At 45.5% G+C, this 26,279-nt stretch overlaps 1 protein-coding gene across 1 annotated transcript; it reads left to right on the forward strand.

Moving 5' to 3' along the window:
- Positions 1 to 344: 344 nt before the first annotated feature.
- Positions 345 to 26,279, forward strand: LOC307224855 (uncharacterized protein; the record flags this gene model as incomplete). Its single annotated transcript, XM_079992025.1, has 6 exons — positions 345 to 407; positions 1,141 to 1,236; positions 2,005 to 2,109; positions 16,823 to 16,972; positions 26,186 to 26,216; positions 26,275 to 26,279. Exons 2-6 carry the CDS (start codon positions 1,177 to 1,179, stop codon positions 26,277 to 26,279), a joined length of 351 nt encoding a protein of 116 aa, XP_079848151.1. The 5' UTR covers positions 345 to 407; positions 1,141 to 1,176.

Below are 26,279 nucleotides of genomic sequence, written 5' to 3' on the forward strand. Positions count from 1 at the left end.
AGAAGTTGTCAAGTGGGCTGGATAGAGAGCACAACTCAGGGCTTGGTGTGGTGGCAGGGATGGCGCCTCCAGTTCCCTGACATGCTGTGTGCTTCCCCACCACAGGAGGTCATCAAAGAGGAGCCAGTGGCATCACTTACCATCTTACACCCCGCAATGGAAATGATCATTCGCATGACGTAAGTACGGCCAGACACAGTACATATTTCTTCACCAGGTTTATGGACTGGTGGGTGCTGATCCTTTCCTCTCCCCTTCTTTCTCTTTTCAGTGCCTTGAGACCATGCATGGACCCCCTGCTCCGGTCTCAGCTGCTACAAAAAACCATCAGGAAGGTTTTCCAATTGCCATCATTGCAGGTTACGAAGGTCAAAGCCGGGAGCTCCGTGCCGGCAACACAGAGCCAGGTGACTGGACCTTCTGCTTCTGGAGGAAAATGGGGTTGCCAGGTTAAAGGATTTGAGGGCAAAGAGTCTGAGCCGTGTAAGCTGCAAAGAATGCTGCCCAAGACACTTGACCCATCACAATGATGTAACAGCCAGAGACTTGGGGTGTATATTTTTGATTTTAATCCTGTTTCCATATTTATTGCATTTCACCTTTGGCTAGAATGCATCCACGAATGATTCCTGCATGCCTGCATTTTGTGACTCTCATGCCTCCCTCCTACGCTACATTTAATTTTATTTGTTTGCTTGTTTGTTTATATGCTGCCCATCTGACTGGGTTACTCTAGCCACTCTGGGCAGCTTCCAACAAATTAAAACACAGCCAGACATCAAATATTTAAAACTTCCCTATGCAGGGCTGCCTTCTGATGTCTTCAGATGGAAGTATAATGATGTATCTCTCTGACATCTGATAGGAGGGTGTTCCACGGGGTGGGCCCCACCACCAAGAAGGCCCTCTGCCTTGGAACACCCCAAGGAAGTTGAGCCCAGTGTGGAGTCCTGTATCTTTATATTGCATGACCTGTAACCTTACATACATCAAGAAACGTTTGATGTTTATGACTCTTTGTGTGCCTTGCTTGAACCCCTGCATAAGCTTTGTTACGAATTTGGACTAGAAGGCTCCAGAGCATATGGGATTTCCATGGGGGTCTTCAGCTTCTAACTGCTTTTGCTTCTCTCCTTCCAGGACTGTTATCAAGAGACGATCTACATCTGGCTCAACATGCTCACCAGCTTGCTGTCGGAGGCCCCCTCTCTGGAGACGCTGCAGAAGATATTAGTGGTAAGGGAGTCCCCAAGGTGTCAGAGCAGGGGGAAGCAGCAGCTCCCATGCCGGAGGACAGACCCTCTTGAAATGATTGCACGGGGGGCATCTGTGGTCAACTCGCTGGTTGTGGGTGCTGATGGTCAAGTGGGCCTCTGTTCTGCTAGCAATGCTTGTGCAAGGCACACAAGATATGTCCTCTGCTGATGGCATATGGGGAAGGGCCGTGGCTCGGGGCAGAGCATCTGTCTTGCATGCCCAAGGTCCCAGGTTCAGTCCTCAGCATCTCCAGTGGGGCTGGGAAAAGGCTCTCTGTCTGAAAGGCCAAAGGGCCAACTGCCAGCCCTCATTACCTGTGGATCAATGGCTGGGCTTGGTCTAAGGATGCTTCCTGCATTCCATTGCTATGGCTGTGGTGAGGTGTATGTTGTATTGTTGTAATTATCACACACACAAACACACCAATGACAGGTCGCAGGGCGGTTCACAACATAAAAATACAAAATCAGAACAGAAAATGCATAATAAAACAAAAGCAACCCAAGAGCCAATTAATATCTAATTCTAAGCTGCCTCGAGTCCCTGTCTGGGAAAAAGGTGGGGTATTATTATTATTATTATTATTATTATTAATAATAATAATAATAATAAACAAATTGCAGCAAACTTTCTCCTTTACAAAACAACCCCCTTTTGCAATTTGTCCCCTCTATGAAGCTTTGTGAATTTGCAAACCTGGATTAAGGGTTGTCCTTCCATGTGATGACGATGATTTCTCTCCCGCAGCACACAAATGGCTGGATTGACTCCACAAAAATCAGTGAGAGGCAAAGAGCAGTCAAGACCACCAACGTACTCCTGAAATATGTCTCCGAGCATTTGGACTTTGATGTGAGTGACCAAGGCTTAACGCTGCAATTTCAAATCGTATTGCGTTGGAAAGTTCAGGTGTGAACTAGATGAAAGCTGTATGGCATGGCCATTCCAGGGGAAGGTGCCAGCCAGTGCTATTTTTCTAGAAAAAGAGGTGCCAGGACTCACCATGAACTCACCACCCTTGTTCTCTTATAATGGCAATAGTGCCCACCTGAGAGGTGCCAGTGTTAGCTTTTTGCAGTATAGTAGCACTGCAGAGAGCTTGCTGGGGAGACAATGCATAAAAAGGGACTCAAAAATAACTTAAACAAGATTTTAATAACAAAAACTAAAACTCCTTATACACTAAATACACCAACAACAAACCAGACCCAACCACCAACCCATCCCCCAGGGTAATGGGAAAGCTAGGTGCTGCTCCTTATATACTATACCCAAATGCTGACACAGTTTAATCAATACAACTCAGCACCTGCTATGTTTCACAGCTGTAAAGCTGGGTCTCGTTATTTTGCTCTGGCCCCTTAAAGACATACACAACTGGTGGAACAATGATGAACCTTTACATTTAAAGAAACCATTCAACATTTCCCCTGCGGTTCATCATTGTGGAACAAAAACATAAAGCATATTTTGTATATGTCTTTCATGTGTAACCTTTGGAAGTGCTTTAGTAAAAATGTCTGCAATTTGATTGTCACCTGGAACATATTGAAATACAATCATTTCATCAGCAATTAGTTTCTTTACTAACTGTAAACGTAACCTTAAGACTCTAGTGCGCTGCGTATTGGTCTCTGAAAACAGGATAGCGAGTCCGCTCTGGGAATCAAGGTAAACTCTTACTAGTAGTGTTACTTTCATCTGTAGGTCTGCAAATACTTGCAGATACCATTCCACATCACGAGTGGCCTGAACGCATGCACATAATTCACTCTCTGTTGTGGAGAGACAAATAATGGTTTGTGTCTGGGACTTCCATTCAAATGGACAACCTTTATAACAAAACACCATACCAGACACACCCCTGCAATTATTTTGTTCCACTGCATGAGATGCATCGCAGAAAATTTCAAAACCTTTGTCAATACATGATGTAAACTACAACCTATAATGTTTGGTATGTTTAAGGTACATTACCACTCTCTTAAGAGCAGAGAAACATTGCGTAGTGGGCTTTTCCACAAATTTTGCCAGAAAGTGAAAAGCATAAGTTATATCTGGTCTTGAGATTCTTTGAATGAAATTTAGCTTGCCTATAGCAGAACGATACAAAGTTTTGTTAGGAAATGGCTTATCCTCACCTGTAAAGGTGAAACCACATACCATAGGTGTTTCCTTCCCATTTGCATTTTCTTAAACCCATTTTGAATCAATAAGTCTCATATCTGGGGTTTGTGGTACAAGAGACCAGGTGTTATGCTCTTTTAAAGAAGCTATCTCAGAGTTGATAGCTTTATACCAATTTACTTGGTGCTTAGGTAAATTCTGAACATCATTGTAGCTTTTTGGCTCAAAAACCACCTTATTGGCATACACAGTATTTAAAAGTTCATCTGCAAAACATTGTGGCTTCTGTCTCTTTCTGTTTGAACGTCTCAGTCCGGAAGGAGAGTCAGACTCCTCAGACTTAATGGGACTAAGTAAACTACTAGTTTCAGGTTGTAAATCATCATTGTCAGACTGAAGAGGTGCCTGTAGGCTAAGATCACGGTCAGAAAACTCAAGAGAATCTAACCTCCCCTCGGGTGCCTGTGACTTTAAATCATCAAACAAATTATCAGATTCAACAGGCTTTTTGTCTTGTTCCATTAATTCAGAAGACCATTTCCTGCTGCTGCTGCTGCTTCTTCCTCTTCTTCCTCAGTATCATTTATACCGTTAGTATCTTGGAAAACAGCAACGCCATTCCAATTTACAGTTTGTATTATGCTTCTGGTAATATGAAATTTGCCAGTTGCTGGTATGTAAATTCTGTACGCCCCCTTCTGGTAGCCCATTAATTTTCTCAGAACACTACACTCACCCAATTTCTGCTTAGCGGGATAATGCATAATTACACCTGAATCCCATATGCGTAGGTATTTCAGATTAGGGCGTTTTTTAAACAGCTTCTCATAGGGGGTGACATCTAAACCAGAATGATAACTGCGATTTCTAACGTAACAAAAGGCATTGAGCGCTTCAGCCCAAAAGACTTTGGGCAGATTAGTATCGTACAGATAAGTTTTAACCCCTGCCTGCAGGTCATGCTGCACAACTTCAACAAGCCCATTTTGCCAGGGACTTCGGGGGCAAGATAACTCGTGAGTAGGCCCCTGTGCCTCAGAAAAAAATTCCCCGCCCCGGTCAGAAAACAGATACTTAATTGGTTTGTTAAAATGCATTTTTACCCAGTTGCAAAAAGCTCTGTACTTCTCAAATGCTTGGGACTTCTCAGCTATTGCATAAGTCCAACAATATCTACTATACTGGTCTATCAGGGTAAGCCAGTACTTAGAACCTCCTAATGATGGTGGGAGTGGCCCAACTAAATCACAATGTACATGCTCAAATGGCTCAGTTATTTTCCTATCTGAGCACCTACCCTTGCGTGCAACCTTAATCTTATTCTTGCAACAGGATAGACATTGCATAAAGAATTTACATGGTTTTAAGCTTAGGCCATTAACAATATTCTTTGTCTTAATTACATCAGCAAAATTCAGGTGTCCCAGAATTCTGTGTGCTTCATGGACACACCCGGAATGTGGCCTTACACTCCTCAACCCCTGGCTTGACTGTGCTGCTCTGCAATTTATAGGCGATTGGGAGTAGGTGTGAAAATACAGTCTATATAATCAGAGTCCCGGGCATACAATAGACGTTTGTTCCCATTGAAAAACTCACACATTGACTTTAAGAAACGCACAGTTATGCCTTGATGAGCAAAACTTCTTACTGACAATAAATTGTCCACTGACGAGCAGTAAATGCAGTTCGCTATCGTAATGTTTAAAGAGTCAAGTTTAATAGTACCCCTACCAAGCGACTGCAAGACTTGTGAATTGGCTAAATGTACATTACCAATATCCTCTTCGAAAGAAATAAACAAGCTTCGATTGTTGCAAATGTGCTGAGATGCTCCTGAGGCCACAATAAAAGACTTCCACTTGGCACCTTTAATTCTTTTACGATCTGTAGTCCGAGCATGAAAAGTTCGCGGCTCGTTTCTGTCTTTACGGTACAATGTCGGCTGCTGGGCTGATGACTGTGACTGACGAACAGAAACAGACTTGGGAGTACTTTGCTTTCTTTTGGATCTGCAGTCCTTTGCAAAATATCCCTGCTTATTGCAGAACCAACAATGCTTTGCAGCTTTAAATGCAGTCGTATCAACACAAGTTTGCATATGGCGTTCCTCATTGTTTCTGGAAATAGGAGTGCTTATGGCACAAGCCTCCCTTCTATCCAACTCGCCCATTAATCATGCCATTATTTTTTTTTTTAATAATTTTTTATTTTTTATTTTTTAAATAATTTTTATTGGTTTTCCAACACAAATAAAAACAAACAACACATTTACATACACAAACAAAAACATATAAAACATGTATAATTTCATAATCCTGTTTTCATACCCCTTGTTTCTGCGACTTCCCCATACCTCCCTTTTACTGCATCCTTATTTTTAACATTTTTATTTAGCAATTCTCCAATAGTTAATTATTTAATTCACTTTCATTACATTCCTTTTTCTTTAACTTATTAGTTACAGCTGCAATTCTCTATTTCTTATTCCCTGTCATCTAACACTCCTCAATTTTGCAATAATTTTTGAGATATATCTTGAATTTCTTCCAGTCTTCTTCCACTGTCTCTTTCCCCTGGTCACGAATTCTGCCGGTCATCTCTGCCAGTCCCATATATTCAATCACCTTCGTCTGCCATTCTTCCAGAGTAGGTAGTTCTTGTGTCTTCCAATACTTTGCGAGGAGAATTCTTGCTGCTGTAGTAGCATACATAAAAAACGTCCTATCCTTCCTTGGCACCAATTGGCCCACCATACCCAGAAGAAAAGCCTCAGGTTTCTTAGGAAAAGTCCATTTTAGGACTTTCTTAATTTCATTATAGATCATTTCCCAAAAGGCTTTAATCCTCGGGCAGGTCCACCAAAGGTGGTAGAAAGTACCTTCAGTCTCATTACACTTCCAGCAATTATTATTGGGCAAATGATATATTTTTGCAAGCTTGACTGGGGTCATGTACCACCTGTAAATCATTTTCATTAAGTTTTCTTTTAAGGCATTGCATGCCGTAAATTTAATACCGGTGGTCCATAACTGCTCCCAGTCCGCAAACATAATATCATGACCCATATCTTGTGCCCATTTAATCATAGCTGATTTCACCGTTTCATCCTGTGTATTCCATTTAAGCAGCAAATTATACATTCTTGACAAATTTTTAGTATTGGGTTCTAACAATTCTGTTTCTAATTTAGACCTCTCCTTCTGGAAGCCTATTTTCCTGTCCTGTTTAAATGCCTCATATATCTGATGATAGTGTAACCAATCTCGTACTTTAGGCTTTAGTTTCTCATAACTCTGTAATTTAACTTTTTCACCATCTTGTTCTAAAATTTCACAATATTTTGGCCAATTAGGCTCCATATTAAGTTTTTTCACCTCTTTGGCTTCCATTGGTGACAACCACCTGGGAGTTTTACTTTCTAACAAATCTTTATACCGCATCCAAACATTATATAATGCTTTTCTAACAATATGGTTTTTAAAGCCCTTGTGTACTTTTACCTTGTCATACCATATGTATGCGTGCCAACCAAATCTATTATCAAACCCTTCCAAATCCAAAATGTCTGTATTCTCAAGAAGCAGCCATTGTTTCAACCAGCAAAAAGCTGCCGATTCATAATAAAGTCTTAAGTCCGGCAGGGCAAACCCCCCTCTTTCTTTTGCGTCAGTTAAAATCTTAAATTTTATTCTGGGCTTTTTGCCCTGCCAGACAAATTTAGATATATCTTTCTGCCACTTCTTGAAACACTCCATCTTGTCCAATATCTGCAATGTTTGAAATAAAAACAGCATTCTAGGCAGCACATTCATCTTGATAACAGCAATTCGGCCTAACAAGGCAAGTCTCAACCTTGACCATATTTCTAGATCTTTCTTTATCTCTGTCCAACATTTATCATAATTATCCTTAAATAAATTCACATTTTTAGATGTTAAGTTTACCCCCAGGTATTTCACTTTTTTTGTTATCTCTAAGCCTGTTTCACTCTGAAACTTCTCCTTTTCAGCCATTGTAAGATTTTTCTCCAACACTTTCGTCTTTTGTTTGTTCAATTTAAATCTTGCCACTTGACCAAATATCTCAATTAATTCTAAAACTCTTTTGGTACTAGCTTCTGGCTGTTGCAAAGTTAGTACCAGGTCATCTGCAAATGCCCTTAATTTGTAATGTTTAGTTCCGACCTGAACTCCTTTAACCAACTGGTCCCCTCTAATCATATTCAACAAAACTTCCAGAACTGTTATAAACAATAGAGGGGATATTGGGCATCCTTGTCGTGTACCTTTTTCTATTGATATTTCTTCCGTAACCACATTATTTACAATCAGCTTTGCTCTTTGTTTAGAGTATATTGCACCTATACCATTTTCAAAACCTTGGCCCACCCCCATTTCTTGGAGATTTTTCTTCATAAAACTCCAGCAAATGTTGTCAAAGGCTTTCTCCGCGTCCACAAAAATTAAAACCACCTTCCTATTAATATCCACTTCCAACATTTCCAAAATATCTATAATGTTCCTCACATTATCTGACATATGTCTCCCCGGGAGAAAGCCAGTTTGGTCCTTATCAATCTCCTTTAGTAACACTTTCTTCAATCTTTTTGCCAAAATGTCTGCAAAAATTTTGTAATCCACATTCAGTAATGATATGGGGCGGTAATTTTTAACCTGGTTCTTTTCCTTCTCAGTTTTCGGTATAAGTGAGATAAAAGCTTCTGTCAGAGCTGCCTCCAGGTCCCAGCTCACAGAGGACCAACGCTAGGCTGTAGTTATATACAAAAGTCTTTATTGAGATTCACTTTCCATTTTAAAGCTGCAGCGTGCAGCTCTACGTCTCGACTTTAGACCGGCGAAGTCCCGTCTGAGTCTCCTCCCCTTCCACACCAGTTTAAGACCCTCGCCTTGCTCCACCTCTTCCTAAGTTCCTTTCTCCTCTGGGCCCTCCTGCCCGCTAGGGTCTCATCCTTCCTGGACTCCTCTGACGCTGACCCTGACGATTCTTGCCCCTCCTTCCGGCGGGCTTTAGGACCTGGTTCCCTATCCGGGCTACCTTCTGTGCCGCTCGCCTGTACCTTTGAACTTGGCGTGCGCGCCCAGCCTGCAACTTTCCTCTTGACCGTTAACTCGCTCTCCGATGGAGGCGTGGCCAACCCTGACTCATCTTCTCTCGCTGGTGGTGCATATGTGGGCTCTGAAACCTGGGACTCCTCCCCCCCACTACGCTCTGGTGGGGAAGCTGCTCCTGATTTCCAACTGCTGCTCTGGGAGTCCCCGCTGGCCCCTTGCTTCTGGGGTGTCCCCCTTGGGTCGCCCCTTGCCCTGCCCATCGGCGCCCCCTTCTGTGAATCTTCCGATTCGCTGGAGAGGCTCATGGAATCTATCGGGCTGCTGTCATCTTCTCCTACGCTGCCCTCGGATTGCTCCCCCTCGCTTTCCATCTCCTCTCCTCCCTGCGCTCCCGCTGAGTCCCTGACAGTTATGTAAAGGTTTGATTTGTTTTTTTTAATTGTCTGTTTTTTATTTTTTTTGTTTAAATTGATATTTGTTTATCTTTTTTTCTAACCTTTAAAATCTTAATAAAAATCCATTAAAAAATAAATAAATAAAATCCAAACTCTTCTTCTTCTTCTTCTTCTTCTGAAAGCATGCCAGATGGTTTTCTCTTGCTGGGCTCTGTGGGACGAGGGCTGACTGTGCATCTCTCTCTCTCCACTTCTTAGGTATCCCAGGATTTCCCCCTTCTTGGACAGCTGGTGGCGCTCTTGTCCCTTCACCTCGCAGACAACGTGAAGGAGATTGGCCTGCAGTCAGCGGAGGCCTTGTACCATCTCCATTACATCATGATAGCCAAAATGGGTGAGGGGGATACTGGGAAATGGCTTGTTTCTTGTAAGCCGCAGGGTGGGAGATCTGTAGCCCTCCAGAGGCTGCTCCAACTCCCATCATCCCTGAGTGTTGCCCATGCTGGCTGCTGCTGGGGTTGATCAGGGAGTTCAGGAGGGCCAGAATTGTGTTAGCACTGGCCTAACGCCAACACCCCGTTGGCCAGAGATGAGAGGGCAGTCTTGGGGGAGGAATTCACTGCTGATGTTCATCAGAAAAGCCTTCTGGACCTGACCAGTGGCCCAGCCCAGTCCAGCATCCTGTTCCCACAGGGGTTGATCAGATGCTTGTGGGAATCCAGCAAGCAGAATTCAAGCTCTTTCTACTCCTGTACTTTGCTGCCTCTGACCATGGAGGCAGAGCATAGCCATCCTGGCTAATAGCCATGGGTAGCCTTCTCTTCCATGAATTTGCCTCATCTTCTTTGAAAGCCATCTTGGTCCGTGGCCATCAGTGCCTCCTGTGGCAGGGAGTTCCAGAGTTTAGCTGTGCATTGCAAGAAGAAGGACCATCCTGAAACTTCAGTTTCATTGGAGGTCCAGTTGTTCTCATGTTATGAGGGCAAGAGAGAAAGCTTTCTCTCTCCACTTTCTCCAAGCCATACATTGTGTCTCCGCTTCCCCGCCGTTTTTCTAAACGGAACCGCCCCCCAAATGCTGCAACCAGCATTTGCTCCACAAGCACCCCAGTCCTTTTGGTTGCCCCCTTCTGAACCTTTTTTCCAATTCTGAATTATAATTTTTGAGGTGAAACCAATAATTGTTTTTGTTGGTCCCAGTGGGAAAACTGGAGGTTTTGAGCAGGGAGCACTAATGCTGGGTTCTTTTGCATGCATATTCCAAAACCCGACCCTGCTTAGGTAAGGAACTGGAGAAGAGGAGGAATAAAAATAAGAAAGGCAACATGGTTAGATGGGTCCGAGAAGACTTCTTCATCCCTGGGCCCTCTCTCTTCCACTACAACATCGCAAAAGTGGCCAAGGTAGGGGTGGCCTTTTGTACTCTTTATTGCTAAGACCGCAGCCACTCCCAGTTAGCAAAGATTTGCTCACTCGGGCCAATGGGGCCCTCAGGCTGCCCTCAGGCAGCCCACGCCTTCTAGGGATGAGGGAGAGATTCAGAGCAGTTCACACTGGAAGCCAAAGCTATCAAATCAAGGCTTTCAGAAACATCAGGAGAACTGAAACACAACCCGCCTTTGAAATTCACATGTCCTTGAATTTCGCAATGCCAAACAGTGTGTAAAAAATCCATGCGTGATGTCAGGGAACTGACATCAGAGCGAGAAGCGGAGGCAGGGCTCCAGAGCGATGCCGGAGAGGGAACCAGTCTGGGGGAAGGAATTCAGTGTGACACCAATAGAGAGGATCTGGAGGAATCGGTGTCAGGGCTCCAAGACCCTTCAACCGAAACCAGCGGAGAGAGCGCTGGCACGCCCTTGCCATCCCCTTACTTGCGCAGACGCGTTCCGCGCAGGGAACATAGGCGGAGACTTGGGGTCAAGCAGCTTTTATGCTGGAAGAGATTCAAGAAACGCCCACTGGCAGATTCTGCAAGTGACTAACAGGTCACGGAGGGCGAGCTCTAACCCTGAACATGTTTGAGCAAACCACCTAATCGAAGTGGAGGCAGTTTACGCACGAGTAACCACACAATACCATTACAGCAATCTGCCAGTCCCTTGCTGTTACTCGTGAGTAAGCAGTGGAAACATGAGCCAGACAGGAGGCGCCGGGGCAGCGGAGGCAGCTGCGGGGGCGCAGGACCTGGTGAAGAGGAACCAGGAGCTGGAACGGCATGTAGCACTGCTGATGGCGCGGCTGGACGAGAGGCGCACCCAGGACGCGCAGGTGAGACCCACCCCAGTGGCAAAGAAGGTGCCCGGACTGGTACACAAGTTTGGGGGAAAACCCCAAGAATATAATGGATTCCGGACAGAAATAGAGTACGCACTGCAGCTGCAGCATGATGATTTTGCTGACGAGGCGGCGCAAGTGGCTTACATCGTGGGGCATCTTGAGGGCAGCGCGAGGGAATGGGTTAGACCCCTAATGGCCGCGCGTAACCCCGCCATGAAGGACGTCCGGAAGTTTTTTCAGGCGATGGACGCTATGTATTCCAGCCAATTGGGGGAGAGTGTGACCCAACGGGAGCTGATGAGATGTAAGCAGGGGGACCTTTCCGTTAGAGACTATTGGTCCCGCTTTGCGATGCTAATACACAGGCTCGAATGGGATATGGACAGCCCGCCCATACGAATGCTGTTTGAGGAGGGGTTGTCCCCAGCCGTTAAAGATGAGCTCTCCCGCGCGCCCCGCCCGGAGACTATGGATCAGCTGACAAAATCTGCGCTGGCGATAGGCTCTCGCCAGGAAGCGCGCGCTTTGGAAAGGCGGGAAGGGAGAGGGGAGCGTTGCCCTGACTACCGCATTCCTGAGATGCCAAGGCAGCCTTCCAATGACGTGGTGTCAATGGAAATTGATGGGGCGCGCGCACGCGAGGTGCCGAGCGCCCAACAAATAGTCAAAAGGGAAGCAAAGGCTGGGAGAAACTCCAAGAAATGTTTCCTCTGCCAACGGCCAGGACACTTTGCCAGGGTCTGCCCACAAAGAAAGGCTTGGCAAGGGATGGTGGGGGCCGCTGGAAATGAGGGGGAGGGGGGAGAAGACAAGGTGCAGGAAAACGCCAGCGCTTGACTGCCCACAGGGGGGCGCAGCAGCCAAGCGAGCAACTAATTGAAGTGCCCCAACCGGACCCACCCAAGGTTTCTATAGCGATAGAGGTGACGCTAGAACTCCCAAATGGGCACCCAGTCAAGGTGAAGGCAATGTTGGACTCAGGGAGCTCCTGTAATTTTTTTAGTAAGGAGTTTGCGCTGGAGCACCAGATCCACTTGCTGCCACTGGATTTCCCACTCCAAGTCACCACGATAGATGGGAGAGAGTTGCTAGGGGGAGAGGTGACACATCAAACCCCACCTATGAGAATGAGTGTGTCCAGGCACACAGAAACCATAGCCTTTCATGTGGCCACACTGGCGGGACCCCCAATAATACTGGGGATGAGCTGGCTAGTGCTACATGATCCAGTGGTGGCGTGGCACCAACGCACGGTCACCTTCGGGTCAGCCCACTGTTTGGAACACTGTCTAGGAGGGGAGAAGCCCAGGGTGAGGTTGGCCAGAGCAGCAGCAACCACGCTGGAGCAGAAAGGGAAGGTGCCGCCACAGTACGCAGACTTACAAGAGGTCTTCAGCGAGAGGGAAGCGGACAGGCTGCCGCCACATAGGCCCTTCGACTGCCAAATCAACCTTCTCCCTGGAGCACAGCTGCCGGTGGGTAAGCTGTATGCCATGTCCGACAGAGAGATGCAGGAGTTGCGAGACTTTATAGACAAGAACTTGAAAAGGGGGTTTATAAGAGAATCTAAGGCAGTGGGGGGCAGCCCTGTGTTTTTTGTGGATAAAAAACACACGGATCAGCTGAGGCTCATCGTGGACTTTCGAAGGTTAAACCTGGTATCAGAACCCGTGACCTTCCCAATGCCCAGAATTGATGATATTCTGACCAGGGTAAGGAAGGGTAAGATTTTTACCAAGCTGGACCTTAGGGGGGCCTACAATCTGATTCGAATGAGAGAGGGGGACGAATGGAAAACCACCATGTTCACCCCCCTGGGGGCCTTTGAATATTTGGTTATGCCATTTGGATTACAGTCAGGCTCTGCCTGTTTTCAAAGCTTCATGCACCATGTGCTGGGTCCCCTGCTGTACAAGAACTGCGTAGCATTTCTGGACGACGTACTGATCTATTCGGACAATGAAAAACAGCACCAACTGTGGGTCAAGCTGGAAAAGTGCCAGTTTCACGCCAAGGAAGTGGAATTTCTGGGATACAGGTTGTCAGACAGAGGTCTAGCCATGGACCCCGGCAAGGTGCAGGCAGTGCTGGAATGGAAGGCTCCCAAAACCCGGAAGGATGTGCAGAGGTTCCTAGGGTTCAGCAACTTCTACCGGAAGTTCATCAAGAACTTCGCCCACTTAACCGCACCCATCACGGATTGTCTCAGTAGCAAAAAGAAGTTCGTCTGGACGGAAGGGGCCCAACGTGCCTTCGAGGGGCTAAAGCAGGCGTTCGCCTCGGAGGAACAGCTCCTGCATGTGGATCTGCAGAAACCGATGAGGCTAGAGACCGACGCGTCGGACAGAGCGATAGGAGCGGTGTTGCTCCAGCCGGGACCGGCCCAAGACACATGGAGGCAGTGCGCCTTCTACTCAAGGAAGCTGAACGAATCGGAACAGAACTACACGGTGTACGATCGTGAACTGTTAGCTATTTATGCCGCGTTTCACCAGTGGAGACATCTCCTGATAGGGGCTCAGCACAAGATCCAGGTTTGCACTGACCACAAGAACTTGGAATACTGGAGGACAGCGCGAGTGCTCAACCAGCGACAGATTCGGTGGGCACAGGAGTTCTCCAAGTTCTTCTTTGAGATCAAGTACGTGCCAGGGCAAGAGAACGTGAGAGCAGACGCGCTTTCACGGAAACCAGAGTACACGGAAGGAGGAAGACCACCGGACGCTCGACATGTGTTCCCTGAGGAACGATGGGTTTGTGGGGGGGCGTTGGTTGGGAAACGAGAACTAACCGAGTTGATTCGCCAGGATGAATTTGCCCAAACCAGAATCAGGGAACTAAGGGAAAATGGGAGAGACCGGGGGGACTTCGAGGTAAGGGAAGGGTTATTGTATTACAAGGGAGCAATGTATGTGCCCGGGGGGGCCTTACGGGAAAGGGTGCTCCGACAACTTCACGACAACCCCACAGCGGGACACTTTGGGCAACACAAAACCATGTTACTGGTCACTAGGGAGTTTTGGTGGCCGAAGGTGAGGGAAGATGTACGAGAGTATGTACGAGGGTGTGACCGCTGCCAAAGAGCCAAGGGGGAGCGGGCAGCCCCGGCAGGGTTACTAGAACCCTTGCCCACGCCGGGGAGACCCTGGGAGGTGGTATCAATAGATTTCATGACAGATTTGCCCAAATCCAGAGGTAAGACAGCAGTCATGGTAGTAGTAGATCTGCTAACCAAGATGTGCCATTTTATATCATGCTCTCATGCGGTGACAGCCGAGGAAACCGCACAACTGTTTGTTACTCACATCTTCAGGTTGCATGGAGCTCCTTCAAGGGTTATCTCTGATCGAGGGAAACAATTTACCTCGAGGTTCTGGAGGAAGCTTATGAGCTTATTGCAGGTGGAGGTGGGATTCTCGACGGCGAGGCACCCGGAAACTAACGGGCAGGCAGAGAGGGCGAACAGCATATTGCAGCAATATCTCCGCTGTTACGTCAACGAGAGGCAGAACGACTGGGTAGATAAGCTAGCACTGGCCGAGTTTGCGTATAACAATGCGGAGCATGTGTCCACGGGGATGAGCCCATTCTTGGCTAATTATGGGTGTCACCCCAGGGCCTTTCCCGGGAGGGGGGAGGAAGAGTGGAGCGTGCCCGCCGCAGAGCAGTTCGTGGAAGAAATGGAAGCACTGCACCAGCAGCTTAAGATGAATCTGGAAAGGGCCAAGGAAGAGTACAAGAGGCAAGCGGATAAACGTCGCCGGGAAGGGGAGACCATTAGGGTGGGGGACCGGGTGTGGTTATCCACTCAAGGATTGCCCTTCAAGGGTGGGTGTAAGAAACTCCGGGCGAAGCGGCTGGGGCCTTTCGAGGTGATACACCAAGTCAACCCGGTGGCATTCAGGCTCAAGTTGCCAGACAACATGAAAATCCACCCGGTATTTCATAGGTCACTGCTCTCGCCATACCAAGGGGAGCGGAGAGTCCGGGAGGTAGGAGGAGAAGGGCTCAGACACCCACCACTGGAAGAGAAGGAACACCACCAGCAGATAATGGAGATCCTGGATTCGCGGTGGCGGGGGCGGCAGGTGGAATATCTAGTGGCGTGGGAGGGGGAGCCCGAGTCAGAAAACACGTGGGTTCCAGAAGGGGAAATAGATGGTGGGTATCTAGTGGAAGAGTTCCACAACAGGTATCCAAGGAAGCCCAAACCTCTGGGGAGATTCTGGGAGGAGCAATTTGCCACCACCGATGATGAGGAGGAGGATTTTGTGGGTTTTCCAGAGTCGCCAGAGGAAGGAGGGGAGTCGTCAGGAGAGGAGGAATCAGATTGGGAAGCCCCTCCCGTCAGAAACCGGGGCGGGTGGGAAGCGGGGTTTGAGTCCTCGGACGATGACGACAGCTCCTTTCGAGGGTTCCCTGCATCGTCGGCTGAAGGTGGGGACAAGGTCACGTCACCGGGTCAGGCCGGGGGTGGAGGGGGTCCTGGGGGGGAGGTGGATGTCAGGGAACTGACATCAGAGCGAGAAGAGGAGGCAGGGCTCCAGAGCGATGCCGGAGAGGGAACCAGTCTGGGGGAAGGAATTCAGTGTGACACCAATAGAGAGGATCTGGAGGAATCGGTGTCAGGGCTCCAAGACCCTTCAACCGAAACCAGCGGAGAGAGCGCTGGCACGCCCTTGCCATCCCCTTACTTGCGCAGACGCGTTCCGCGCAGGGAACATAGGCGGAGACTTGGGGTCAAGCAGCTTTTATGCTGGAAGAGATTCAAGAAACGCCCACTGGCAGATTCTGCAAGTGACTAACAGGTCACGGAGGGCGAGCTCTAACCCTGAACATGTTTGAGCAAACCACCTAATCGAAGTGGAGGCAGTTTACGCACGAGTAACCACACAATACCATTACACGTGAGCTATTAGTGTAAATAACATTCAGAAATGCATTGTATTAGAATAAATTGCTCAAAGACAAGTGCCCGGTAGCCTAAACTGCATGCAGAATTCTACTTATTGAAATTCTACCAGGTGCTTGGAGACCTAGGGTTCAGATCCCCACTCACGAGTCAGTCAGTCACAGTCTCTCAGTCTAACCTACCTCATGAGACTAAAATGGGGAGGAGAGAGAACCATGCATTGCCACTTTGGGCTCCTCAGGGCGGAAAAAGAATAGGAAAAGTTGACTTATTCAATGCATCTTTCACAAGGCACTGCCAAGCCAATGGACTATGTCAACCTTGTGGTGGGTGTTTTTGTTGTATATTAAGAACTAAACACACAGCCGGCAGGTTCCCACCCAGTCTGTTTGGCATTGGTTATATAACGGATAGCCACTATTATTCACCCTCTCTGTTCCTGGAGGAATTTTTTAAAAAAATTTTCTAGTCTGATTTTAGATTGAACCTCTTCATGTTCCAATGTCATAACCAATTTAAGATGTGGATCGAAAATAGCAAGGCGTCACCTGACTTTTAGTTTTGTTTGTTGTAAAATCTTTCAGCTACTTAAATAAACACATAAATAGAATCACCAAATTGTAGAGTTGGAAGGGACATGGGGGTCACTTAGTTCAACCCTCTCAAGGCAGAGTGGAGATGTCTTTCACTTGGTTTGTGAAGGCACCCTTGGACTACTGAAACGTGGTCAGAGTGTGGAGCAGAAGAAAACTCCCTCTTCTTTCTTCTTTGTGCCAGGCTTTTGGGGAGCACCTCACGCCCAGCCAGATCAACGAAGTCGTGTTGAAGGCGATTGACAACCTGACAGTGGAAGACAGAGCCGTCTCTCAGGCTGCAGGAAAGCTCCTGAGGTCCTTCCTTGAGGAATGCGGCATGGAAATGGAGGACGTAAGGCTCAAAACGGAGGCAGGGGGAGCAAGTTTCCTCTAAATCAAACATTCTCTTCGGACTTAGAATTAGCTTGTTTCTGGCAAGTAAGAAGAGCCAGTGTGGTGTAGTGGTTAAGAGCGGTAGACTCGTAATCTGGGGAACCGGGTTCGCGTCTCCGCTCCTCCACATGCAGCTGCTGGGTGACCTTGGGCCAGTTACACTTCTTTGAAGTCTCTCAGCCCCCCTCACCTCGCAGAGTGTTTGTTGTGGGGGAGTTACAGATAGGTAGCCATGTTGGTCTGCCATAGTCAAAACAAAAAATTCCTTCCAGTAGCACCTTAAAGACCAACTAAGTTAGTTCTAGGTATGAGCTTTCGTGTGCATGCACACTTCTTCAGATACACTGAAATAGAAGTCACCAGACCCTTCTATATAGTGAGAAGGTGGGGAGGGGTATTACTCAGAAGGGTGGTGGGATTGGGTGATTGGCAGATAGCTGTGATGAGCCTGTTGCCGACTCTTAACGACTGCAATAGGTCTTACAGGAAAAAGCAAGGGGTGAGAAGGTGAAAAATGGCTTTTAGTTATAGATAGGTAGCCGTGTTGGTCTGCCATAGTCAAAACAAAATAAAAAAATTCCTTCCAGTAGCACCTTAAAGACCAACTAAGTTAGTTCTAGGTATGAAGAAGTGTGCATGCACACGAAAGCTCATACCTAGAACTAACTTGGTCTTTAAGGTGCTACTGGAAGGATTTTTTTTTTTTTTGTTTTAAAAATGGCTTTGTCATGTATAATGAGATAAGAATCCAATGTCTTTGTTCAGACCAGGTCTCTCCATGGTTTTAGGTTTGTTAATAAGTTGCAATTCAGCAGCTTCTCTTTCCAGTCTCTTTCCTGCTTTTTCCTGTAAGACCTATTGCAGTCATTAAGAGTCGTCAACAGGCTCATCACAGCTATCTGCCAATCACCCATTCCCACCACCTTCTGAGTAATACCCCTCCCCACCTTCTCACTATATAGAAGGGTCTGGTGACTTCTGTTTCAGTGTATCTGAAGAAGTGTGCATGCACACGAAAGCTCATACCTAGAACTAACTTAGTTGGTCTTTAAGGTGCTACTGGAAGGAATTTTTTGTTTTGTTGTGGGGGAGGAAGGGAAAGGAGAATGTTAGCCGCTTTGAGACTCCTTTGGGTAGTGATAAAGCGGGATATCAAATCCAAACTCTTCTTCTTCTTCTTCAATTTCCATGTCTGTGGCTCGCGCCTCTGTTTCCATCCTGCTGCAGTTCGGCTTCCAAAAATCAACCACCCTGTTTTTCATCTCGCTGTCTGCTTTGGCAGTATTTTAATTACATTATTCCACCCTGTTCATTTCAGTGCAAAGGAAACACAATATGGACAACACTGAGGTCAATTAATAAAACTTTGCTATGATCAAAATGATCACCCTCCCAAAACTAACCTACCTATTCCAAACCCTCCCAATCTAGATTCCCCCAACACAGCTCCGCAGATGGCAGAGAAAACTATACTCTTTTGGACTTCTGGGTTAGTGCCATCTGTAATGGCGGAATTCCTCTGATCGGGAGGAATTTGCCTCTTGGGAATTTGGGTCTGGCCGCCACGGCGAAGGCGGAGACCAATTAAAAATCACAGGCGCTGAAGCCTGTGAACGTGGGATTCGGCGGGCACCTTTTGCGCCTCCCCTACCCGTGGGGAAACCCAATTTCGGGGATCCGGAGCGACGTGGGGTGAGCGGCGCGGTGCTTCGAATCAACTGCTTTTTCTTTTTTCTTTTTTTTTTAAAAAATATTTATTCAAAGTTTACAGGTTACAAAAAAAATAGTAAAAGAGAAAAAAGAAAAAGAAAAGAAAAGAAAAAGGAGAAAAATACACAAAAGATAAAAAAGGAACAAATCAAACCTTTACATATTTACCTTTCTTAACTTATTTCCTTGACCTCCTCACACCTCCCATTTTTGTATTCTAATTCAAATTGTTAATTCAGCAAATCCTTCCACCTTGTTTTTATCTTAATAATTTGTTTAAAATGCTATAATTTTACATTCTCTCTTTCATTAATTCATTTTTACTAAATCTTTACGTTATTCCTGCCAAACCGCATAATTTTCTTTTTCAACCATCTTTCTAATCCTTAATTTTACCATTTTTTAAAAAAACCACTTTTACTTTCCAATCTTAACTCTCATCCAAACCAATATATCTATACTTATTCTTAAAACGTTTCCCTAAGGTAAAAAAAGATTCCATTCCACAAATTTCCCAACTTTCATTAAAAACAAAAAACAAAAAAACAGATTGTATTATATGCACTTTGAGTTCCCAATTTCCATTCCACCAACTCCCCTCCCGGTTTCAGTCCCCAGCATAGGTCCATCTATCCCAAAAACCATCAACCCGGAGATCTTAAGTCTGAGGCTCTTAAATCAGTTTCATGACCCCTCTGCCAGTCTTTTTGATAGTCTTTAATATTAAAAACCAATTCTCGGGGGAGCTCCAACCCAGCAGCATCCACATTCCTTCCTGCCAAACCTCCATGGCTGAAAATAGGGCCTATAAGATGTTCCAAGTCCTGTTTCACACTCCTTTCAAATCCAAAGGTCCCGAAAACTCCAATCTCCACCTGGGTCATTTTGTAATCCAAAGGTCATCTGGTCTCCACATAAGAAGATCTCTCCATCTTTCATTTTCCAATTCAGGCCAGGTTTCCATCTTCGAAAATTTACTTCTCCTTGTTGCCGTCATGTCAGGCCTCAAATTATAACTCGTCTTTTGCATCTGTAGGGTGACGGCTCCCCCTTTCTTCACTTCAGTCGCAACATGATTTTCCTTTTCAGAATTTCCTGTTTGTTCAGTTGAATAAATTTCCTGTGCCGAGATCTTATCAAGCTCTTTACTAGTGTCCACTCTTGTCTCCAAAGTTATAACATTCGAAGTCAAAACATTTATCTGACCTTGCAGCTTTCCCAAGAGAAAGAATGTCCTGTTCAATTCAAGCTGAGTTTCCTTCCCGAGCACCATTCTTAAACAATCCAAGGTCAAAAAACAGTTTCTCAGCTGTTCCTTAAAGCAATATCCCAAAGCTCCCTCTAGAGGAATTTAAATTCCTTTTCACTCCTTTCAGCACAGACCCAAAGCTCCCATAAGTTAAATTGTAACAGTCATACCTTCATTGTATATATAAACTTGTAGCAAATATAGACAATAGAAACAAAGTCCTCTTTTGTATCTTGACAGCTAGCTTGACAGCTGTCAAATTGATCTATTCAGCATCAACGGGCTCTCACGGACCACTCCCGGGTCCAGGGGGGTGGCACATCAAATCTCAAATTTTATTCTTCTCCTGCAGGCTCCCCTGCTTCCAAAAAAAATTTCTAATAGTCTCAATCAGTAGAATTAAAGTCCTTTACATAAAACTCTCCATGACCTTAGTTGACAGGTTCTTTGCTTTAGCTTATTTACAGAAAGGGGAGGTGGACTTCCTGTTTGGACCTTCCCCGATCGATACCAAATTTGCAAATATTTTAAGAGTCCAATTTCCGTTTTACTCACGTGTTGTTGTTTGAAATCCAATTATCCACAGGAAAAAGTCAGCGCTCTCCAGCAACGGCTGTGCGGCTTCACTCCACGAAAATAGCGGTCGATTCGAAACACTGCACCACTCTCCCCACGTCACTTTCGGAGCCCCCGAAAAGGGGTTTCCCTGTGAGTAGGGGGGGTGCTCCTGGTGTCCGCCAAATCCCACGTCCCCAGGCTTCCACCGCCTGGGGTTTTTAGAGGGTCTCCGCCTTCGTTGCGGCGGCAAGACCCGATTTTTGCGGAGCGGATTCCTCTGAGTCAGAGGAATTCCGCCATTTGCCGATGGCGCTAATCCGAAAGTCCGAATCAACTGCTTTTTCCATGGAACGAAGCCACATAGCCGTTGTCGGAGAGCGCTGACTTTTTCCTGTGGACAATCGGACATTAAAGTAACTACCTGTGAGTACAGCGAAGTAGGAGAATTGGACTTTTTAAAAAAAAAAAATTGATTTGGCATCGAAACGGGGGGAGGCTCAACACAGGAAGTCCGCCTTCCCCTTTTGTAAATAGACTGAAGCAATGAGGTTGTAAGCTGAAGCCTTGGAAAGCCTATCTGTAAAGGGCTAAACTTTCATCGGTAGAAAATATTAATATTAAACCCCCCTTGGATGCAGGAGAAGAGGGGGGGGGGAGATTTGGACTGAGTTTGCCTGCAGGAGAGAGTGGGAAGAGAGTTAAAAGCACCACCGCTCTGACCCTGGAAACGGGCTGCTACTGACGTGCTTTGGAACGTTTGTTGACAGCTAGCTAAACAAGAGAGATACATTGAAAGACATCGTTGCGACTGTTTCCATCTGTGTTAAAGGTAAAGGTAAAGGTACCCCTGCCCATACGGGCCAGTCTTGACAGACTCTGGGGTTGTGCGCCCATCTCACTTAAGAGGCCAGGGGCCAGCGCTGTCCGGAGACACTTCCGGGTCACGTGGCCAGCGTGACATCGCTGCTCTGGCGAGCCGGAGTCGCACACGGAAACGCCGTTTACCTTCCCGCTGGTAAGCGGTCCCTATTTATCTACTTGCACCCGGAGGTGCTTTCGAACTGCTAGGTTGGCAGGCGCTGGGACCGAGCAGCGGGAGCGCACCCCGCCGCAGGGATTCGAACCGCCGACCTTTCGATCGGCAAGTCCTAGGCGCTGAGGCTTTAACCCACAGCGCCACCTGCGTCCCTTTCCATCTGTGTTAAAAAGGACTAAAAGTCAAAAATTGAAACTAAGTTTATTGTTTGAACTGTATTTGGACATTTGGACATTACGGATTAATACAAATGGAAACTGTTTCCCCCTAGAGGAAGCTGCTATTGTTACAAGAGCTGGGCTAGGGAATTTCCACTGTAAGATAAAAACTGTGGGACTGTGGGACTGACCTTGAATCTTTAAGTGTTATGGCAGATGGAAAGGAAAAAATAGATCAACCAACTTCTGAAAAAACATTAAGGTCTGGGAAGACTTGGCAGCAACCAAGGAGAGCTTCAACATCAGGTCCCCCTTCCTCTGTGGCTGCTGTGTCAATACATTCCAAATCGAAAGGAATGTCAACAGAAGACGCTATAGCGGTGGCACTAAGTAAGATAAGTGACTCTTTGGATCAGCTTAATAAGAAAGTTGATGCGGCAACTACTAAAATTGATTTAAACAGAGAAAGTATAAATTTAAACACAGAAAGTATAAATAACTTGGGACAAAAAGTGAATACTAATACAGAGACTATCCAGAAATTGGTACAGGAGTCTACTTTGATATGGCAGACAGCGGAGGAAGGCAGGGAAAAAGCTGTTGCTGTGGAATGTAAAGTAACACAACTAGAGAGAGAAAGAGTTCCATACTTGCAGAGGCAACTTGATGACCATAAGTTGACGCTTTCTGTGATTGAACTTAAAGAAAAACAGACGAACTTGAGGATCAGAGCTTTACCTGAATTGGAGAAGGAAAGTCTGATAGACTTTCTTATGCAGGAATTTGCTGACTTTTGGGATGTGTATTTGGATCAAGAGGACTTTAGAATTGTGAGGGCCTTTAGACTTGGAAGAGGAGGGAAAAAGAGAAGAATAGAATAAGAGATTGCTTGATTACCCTTCAAACTAAAGAAGAGAGAGACAAAATTTTGGGTTGGCACTATCAGAAGAATTTAGAAGTACAACAGTCAAGAGTGGAAATCTTTAAAGATGTCCCAAAATATCTTTTGGATCTTAGGCCTTATTATGGAGATTTGGTTGCCCTGCTGAGAAAGAACGAAATTAAATTTAGGTGGGAGTTTCCCCAAGGTTTATCCTTCAGTTTCAAAGGAAGGAAAATTAAAATAAGATCAGTAGAAGATAAGGTAAAGCTTTTGTACAAATACGAAGAAGACCTGCAGAAGGAAGTTGGAAAAGAGCCAAGAGCACCTGTCAGGGGCTCAGGAGCAGAGGCACAGGGAAGAGAGGAGATGGAGAGCGAAGGGGAAGAATCCGAGGGGAGCGTAGGAGAAGAGGACAGTGGACCGAGGGATTCCATGAGCCTCTCCAGCGAATCGGAAGATTCACAGAAGGGGGCGCCAGTGGCCAGGGGTAGGGGGTTCCCAAGGGGAATGCCCCAGGAGCAAGGGGGCAGCAGGGACTCCCAGAGCAGTAGCTGGAAATCAGGACCAGCTTCCCCACCAGAGCAGAGTGGGGGGGAAGAGTCCCAAGGATCGGGGCCAGTGCATTTCCCACCAGGGAGAGAAGATAAGGCAGGGCTGACCACGCCTCCATCAGAAAGTCAGACAACGGAGGAGAGGTCAGATCTGGCCAGTGTCCCGGAAGAGGGAAGCAGTGACCGAAGTACTGTAACGGTTAGGAGAAAGGTCACTGGGCTGGCACGAGAGGCAAGTTCAAATGTACAGGAGCGCGGGACAGCAGAGAATGAGGATTGGGAACCGGGTCCTAAAGCCCGCCGGAGGGAGGGGGAGGAGCTAAGCGACTCAGCATCGGAAGAGTCCAGAAAGGGCAATGCCCCAGCGGGCAGGAGGACCCAGAGGAGGAGAGAGCAGCGTAAAAGGTGGAGCAGGGCTAGGATCTTAAACTGGTGTCATAGGGGAGGAGACTCAGACGGGACTTCGCCGATCTAGGGTTTAAGACATAGGGCTGCACGCTGTGGCTTTGAAATGGAAACTGAACTTCAATAAAGACTTTTGTACATTACTACAGCCTAGCGTTGGTCCTCTGTGAGCTGGGACCTAGAGGCAGCTCTGACAGCACCAAACAGGAAATCACCAGATAGAGGACTTGAGGAAAGAGCATTGGATAGAAGATCACCAAATAAAGGAATAGTGGAGATAGCAGCATTATCTTTTGGATTGGACTCCCCCAGTGAACCTGCCGTCAACATTACCAACAGAAGAAGAGCAAGCAGTTGGAGAAAAAGCAGAGTAATTACACTATGGCCTTGCAAGTGTTGAGCTGGAATGTGAATGGACTGAACTCCCCGGAAAAGAGGCGGAGAGTCTTTCATTTATTAAAAAAAGAACAATTGGATTTGATTTGTCTACAAGAAACACATGTGATAAGGCTACACAGGAAGATATTGAGCAACAAAAGATTAGGGTCATGAATTTATCTCATCAGATAAAGTTAAAAAAAGAGGAGTAGTTCTTTATGCAAAAGAAAGCCTATCACCGAAATTTATATTCAAAGATGACCAAGGAAGATTTGTTGCAATTGAAATTCAATCACAAGGAGAGCAATTCTTGATAGTATGCATCTATGCACCAAATGAAGGAAAATAGGAATTTTTTAAGAAACTACATGAGACTCTGATGCACTATATGGATTACAATATGATCTTGATGGGAGACATGAATGGAGTGGTGTCTACAAATATGGATAAGGCTCAGAGACAGGTAGTCACCAAAGATGGTAGACTACCAAAAACCTTTTTTTGACATGACTGAAAATATGGACTTAGTTGATATTTGGAGAATAATAAAGAATCCTCTGGGAAGAGAGGGAACTTTCTTCTCCGAGCCTAAAATGACATGGACAAGAATTGACCAAATCTGGGTAACTAGAGGACTGGCTCCAAAGACCAGCAAAGTGGAGATTTGCCCCAAGACTTGTTCTGATCATAATGCAGTGAAGATGGAAATGAAATTGATGCCAATTGGTTCCTTCAGATGGAGGATGAATGATACTTTGTTTAGGAATGAAGAAGTGATGAAGGCGGCCCAAAAAACTCTGAGAGACTACTTTGAGATAAATATGAACACAACAGTGGAAAAAAGAGTAATCTGGAATGCAAGTAAGGCAGTTATGAGAGGATTCCTGATACAACAGAATGCAATTAAGAAGAGAACCCAAAATGAAAAAAAGGATAAAATCTTGGAAAAAATAAAGGAAGGAGAAAAGAAGCTGAGAGCAAAACCAAAATCACAGGAGATCCTGAAAGAGATAAAGTTATATCAAGTACAATATATGAAATTGATGAACCAGGAAATAGAATGGAAGATTACAAAATTTTTGCAGATATTTTGGCTAAAAGATTAAAAAGGGTGTTAGTAGAAGAAATTCATAAAGACCAAGCGGGCTTTCTCCCGGGCAGACATTTGTCTGATAATACGAGGAATATAATTTATATTCTAGAAAAATTACAAGTGAATATCAATACTAAGGCAGTTTTGATTTTTGTGGATGCAGAGAAGGCCTTTGACAACATTTCTTGGAGTTTTATGAAGAAGAATCTACAGGGGATGGGGGTAGGTCAAGGTTTTGAAAATGGTATATGACGCAAAGGGTCAGAAATCAAAAAAATACAAAGTTTATTGGAGATTGGAATAAATTTATGGTCTATATTGATGGAAACTATAGAAACTTACCAACTATAGTAGGTATGCTATAAAACTTACGATGTATAAACTAGTAACCAATACCAGCTGCAGAAAGTGAAGCCTTTAATCTAAGAAACCCGAAACCAGAAGGGAAGGAAGTCAGTATGTGTATCCGAAATGTATACTGTAATGTAAATGTCCAATGTTTTTCCTTTTTTTTTCTTTTTTGCCCTTTATTAATTCTTTTTTCGTGTTTTATGTGTAAGTGTATTTTTTCGTTTCTTTCTTCACGTTTATGTTGAGGTCTATGTTATGTACGTGGTAAATGAAAATCAATAAAAATATTTATAAAAAAAGAAAAAAAAAAGAAAATGGTATAGGTGCAATTTATTCAGAACAAAAGGCAAAATGAATTGTGAACAATGCAGTGACAGAAGAGTTTAAGATTGAGAAAGGAACATGACAAGGTTGCCCAATCTCTCCATTGCTTTTTATATCGGTCCTGGAGGTTTTGTTAAATATGATCAGAAAGGACCAATTGGTTAAAGGCATACAAGTGGGTGCTAAACAGTACAAACTGAAAGCATTTGCTGACAATTTAGTATTGACTTTGCAGGAGCCAGAATCTAGTACCAAAAGGGTACTGGAATTGATTCAAAACAAAGATCACCACAGCCAATCACAAACAAACAACCACACCCTAGGCCAACCCCAACCTCTCTTACCACCAAAGGAACACAAGTGAACGGCAGAGAACCGGCACGAGTAACACTGACACCAAACCCTACATACATTAAGCAAAATAGAAACAGGTTCACCACACTTTCTCATCCTGGTCTTCTTTTATCTTCTTCCAGCTGCCTATGGTTGTGAAGGAGATTTACAACCGTCTCCACCAGATCCCCGACACCCGCACTAAGGAAGTGACACTTTCGGCTATTGTCAGCCTAG

Source organism: Podarcis cretensis, assembly GCF_951804945.1.
Source record: "Podarcis cretensis genome assembly, chromosome: 10".
In the NCBI taxonomy this organism is placed as follows: Eukaryota; Metazoa; Chordata; class Lepidosauria; order Squamata; family Lacertidae; genus Podarcis; species Podarcis cretensis.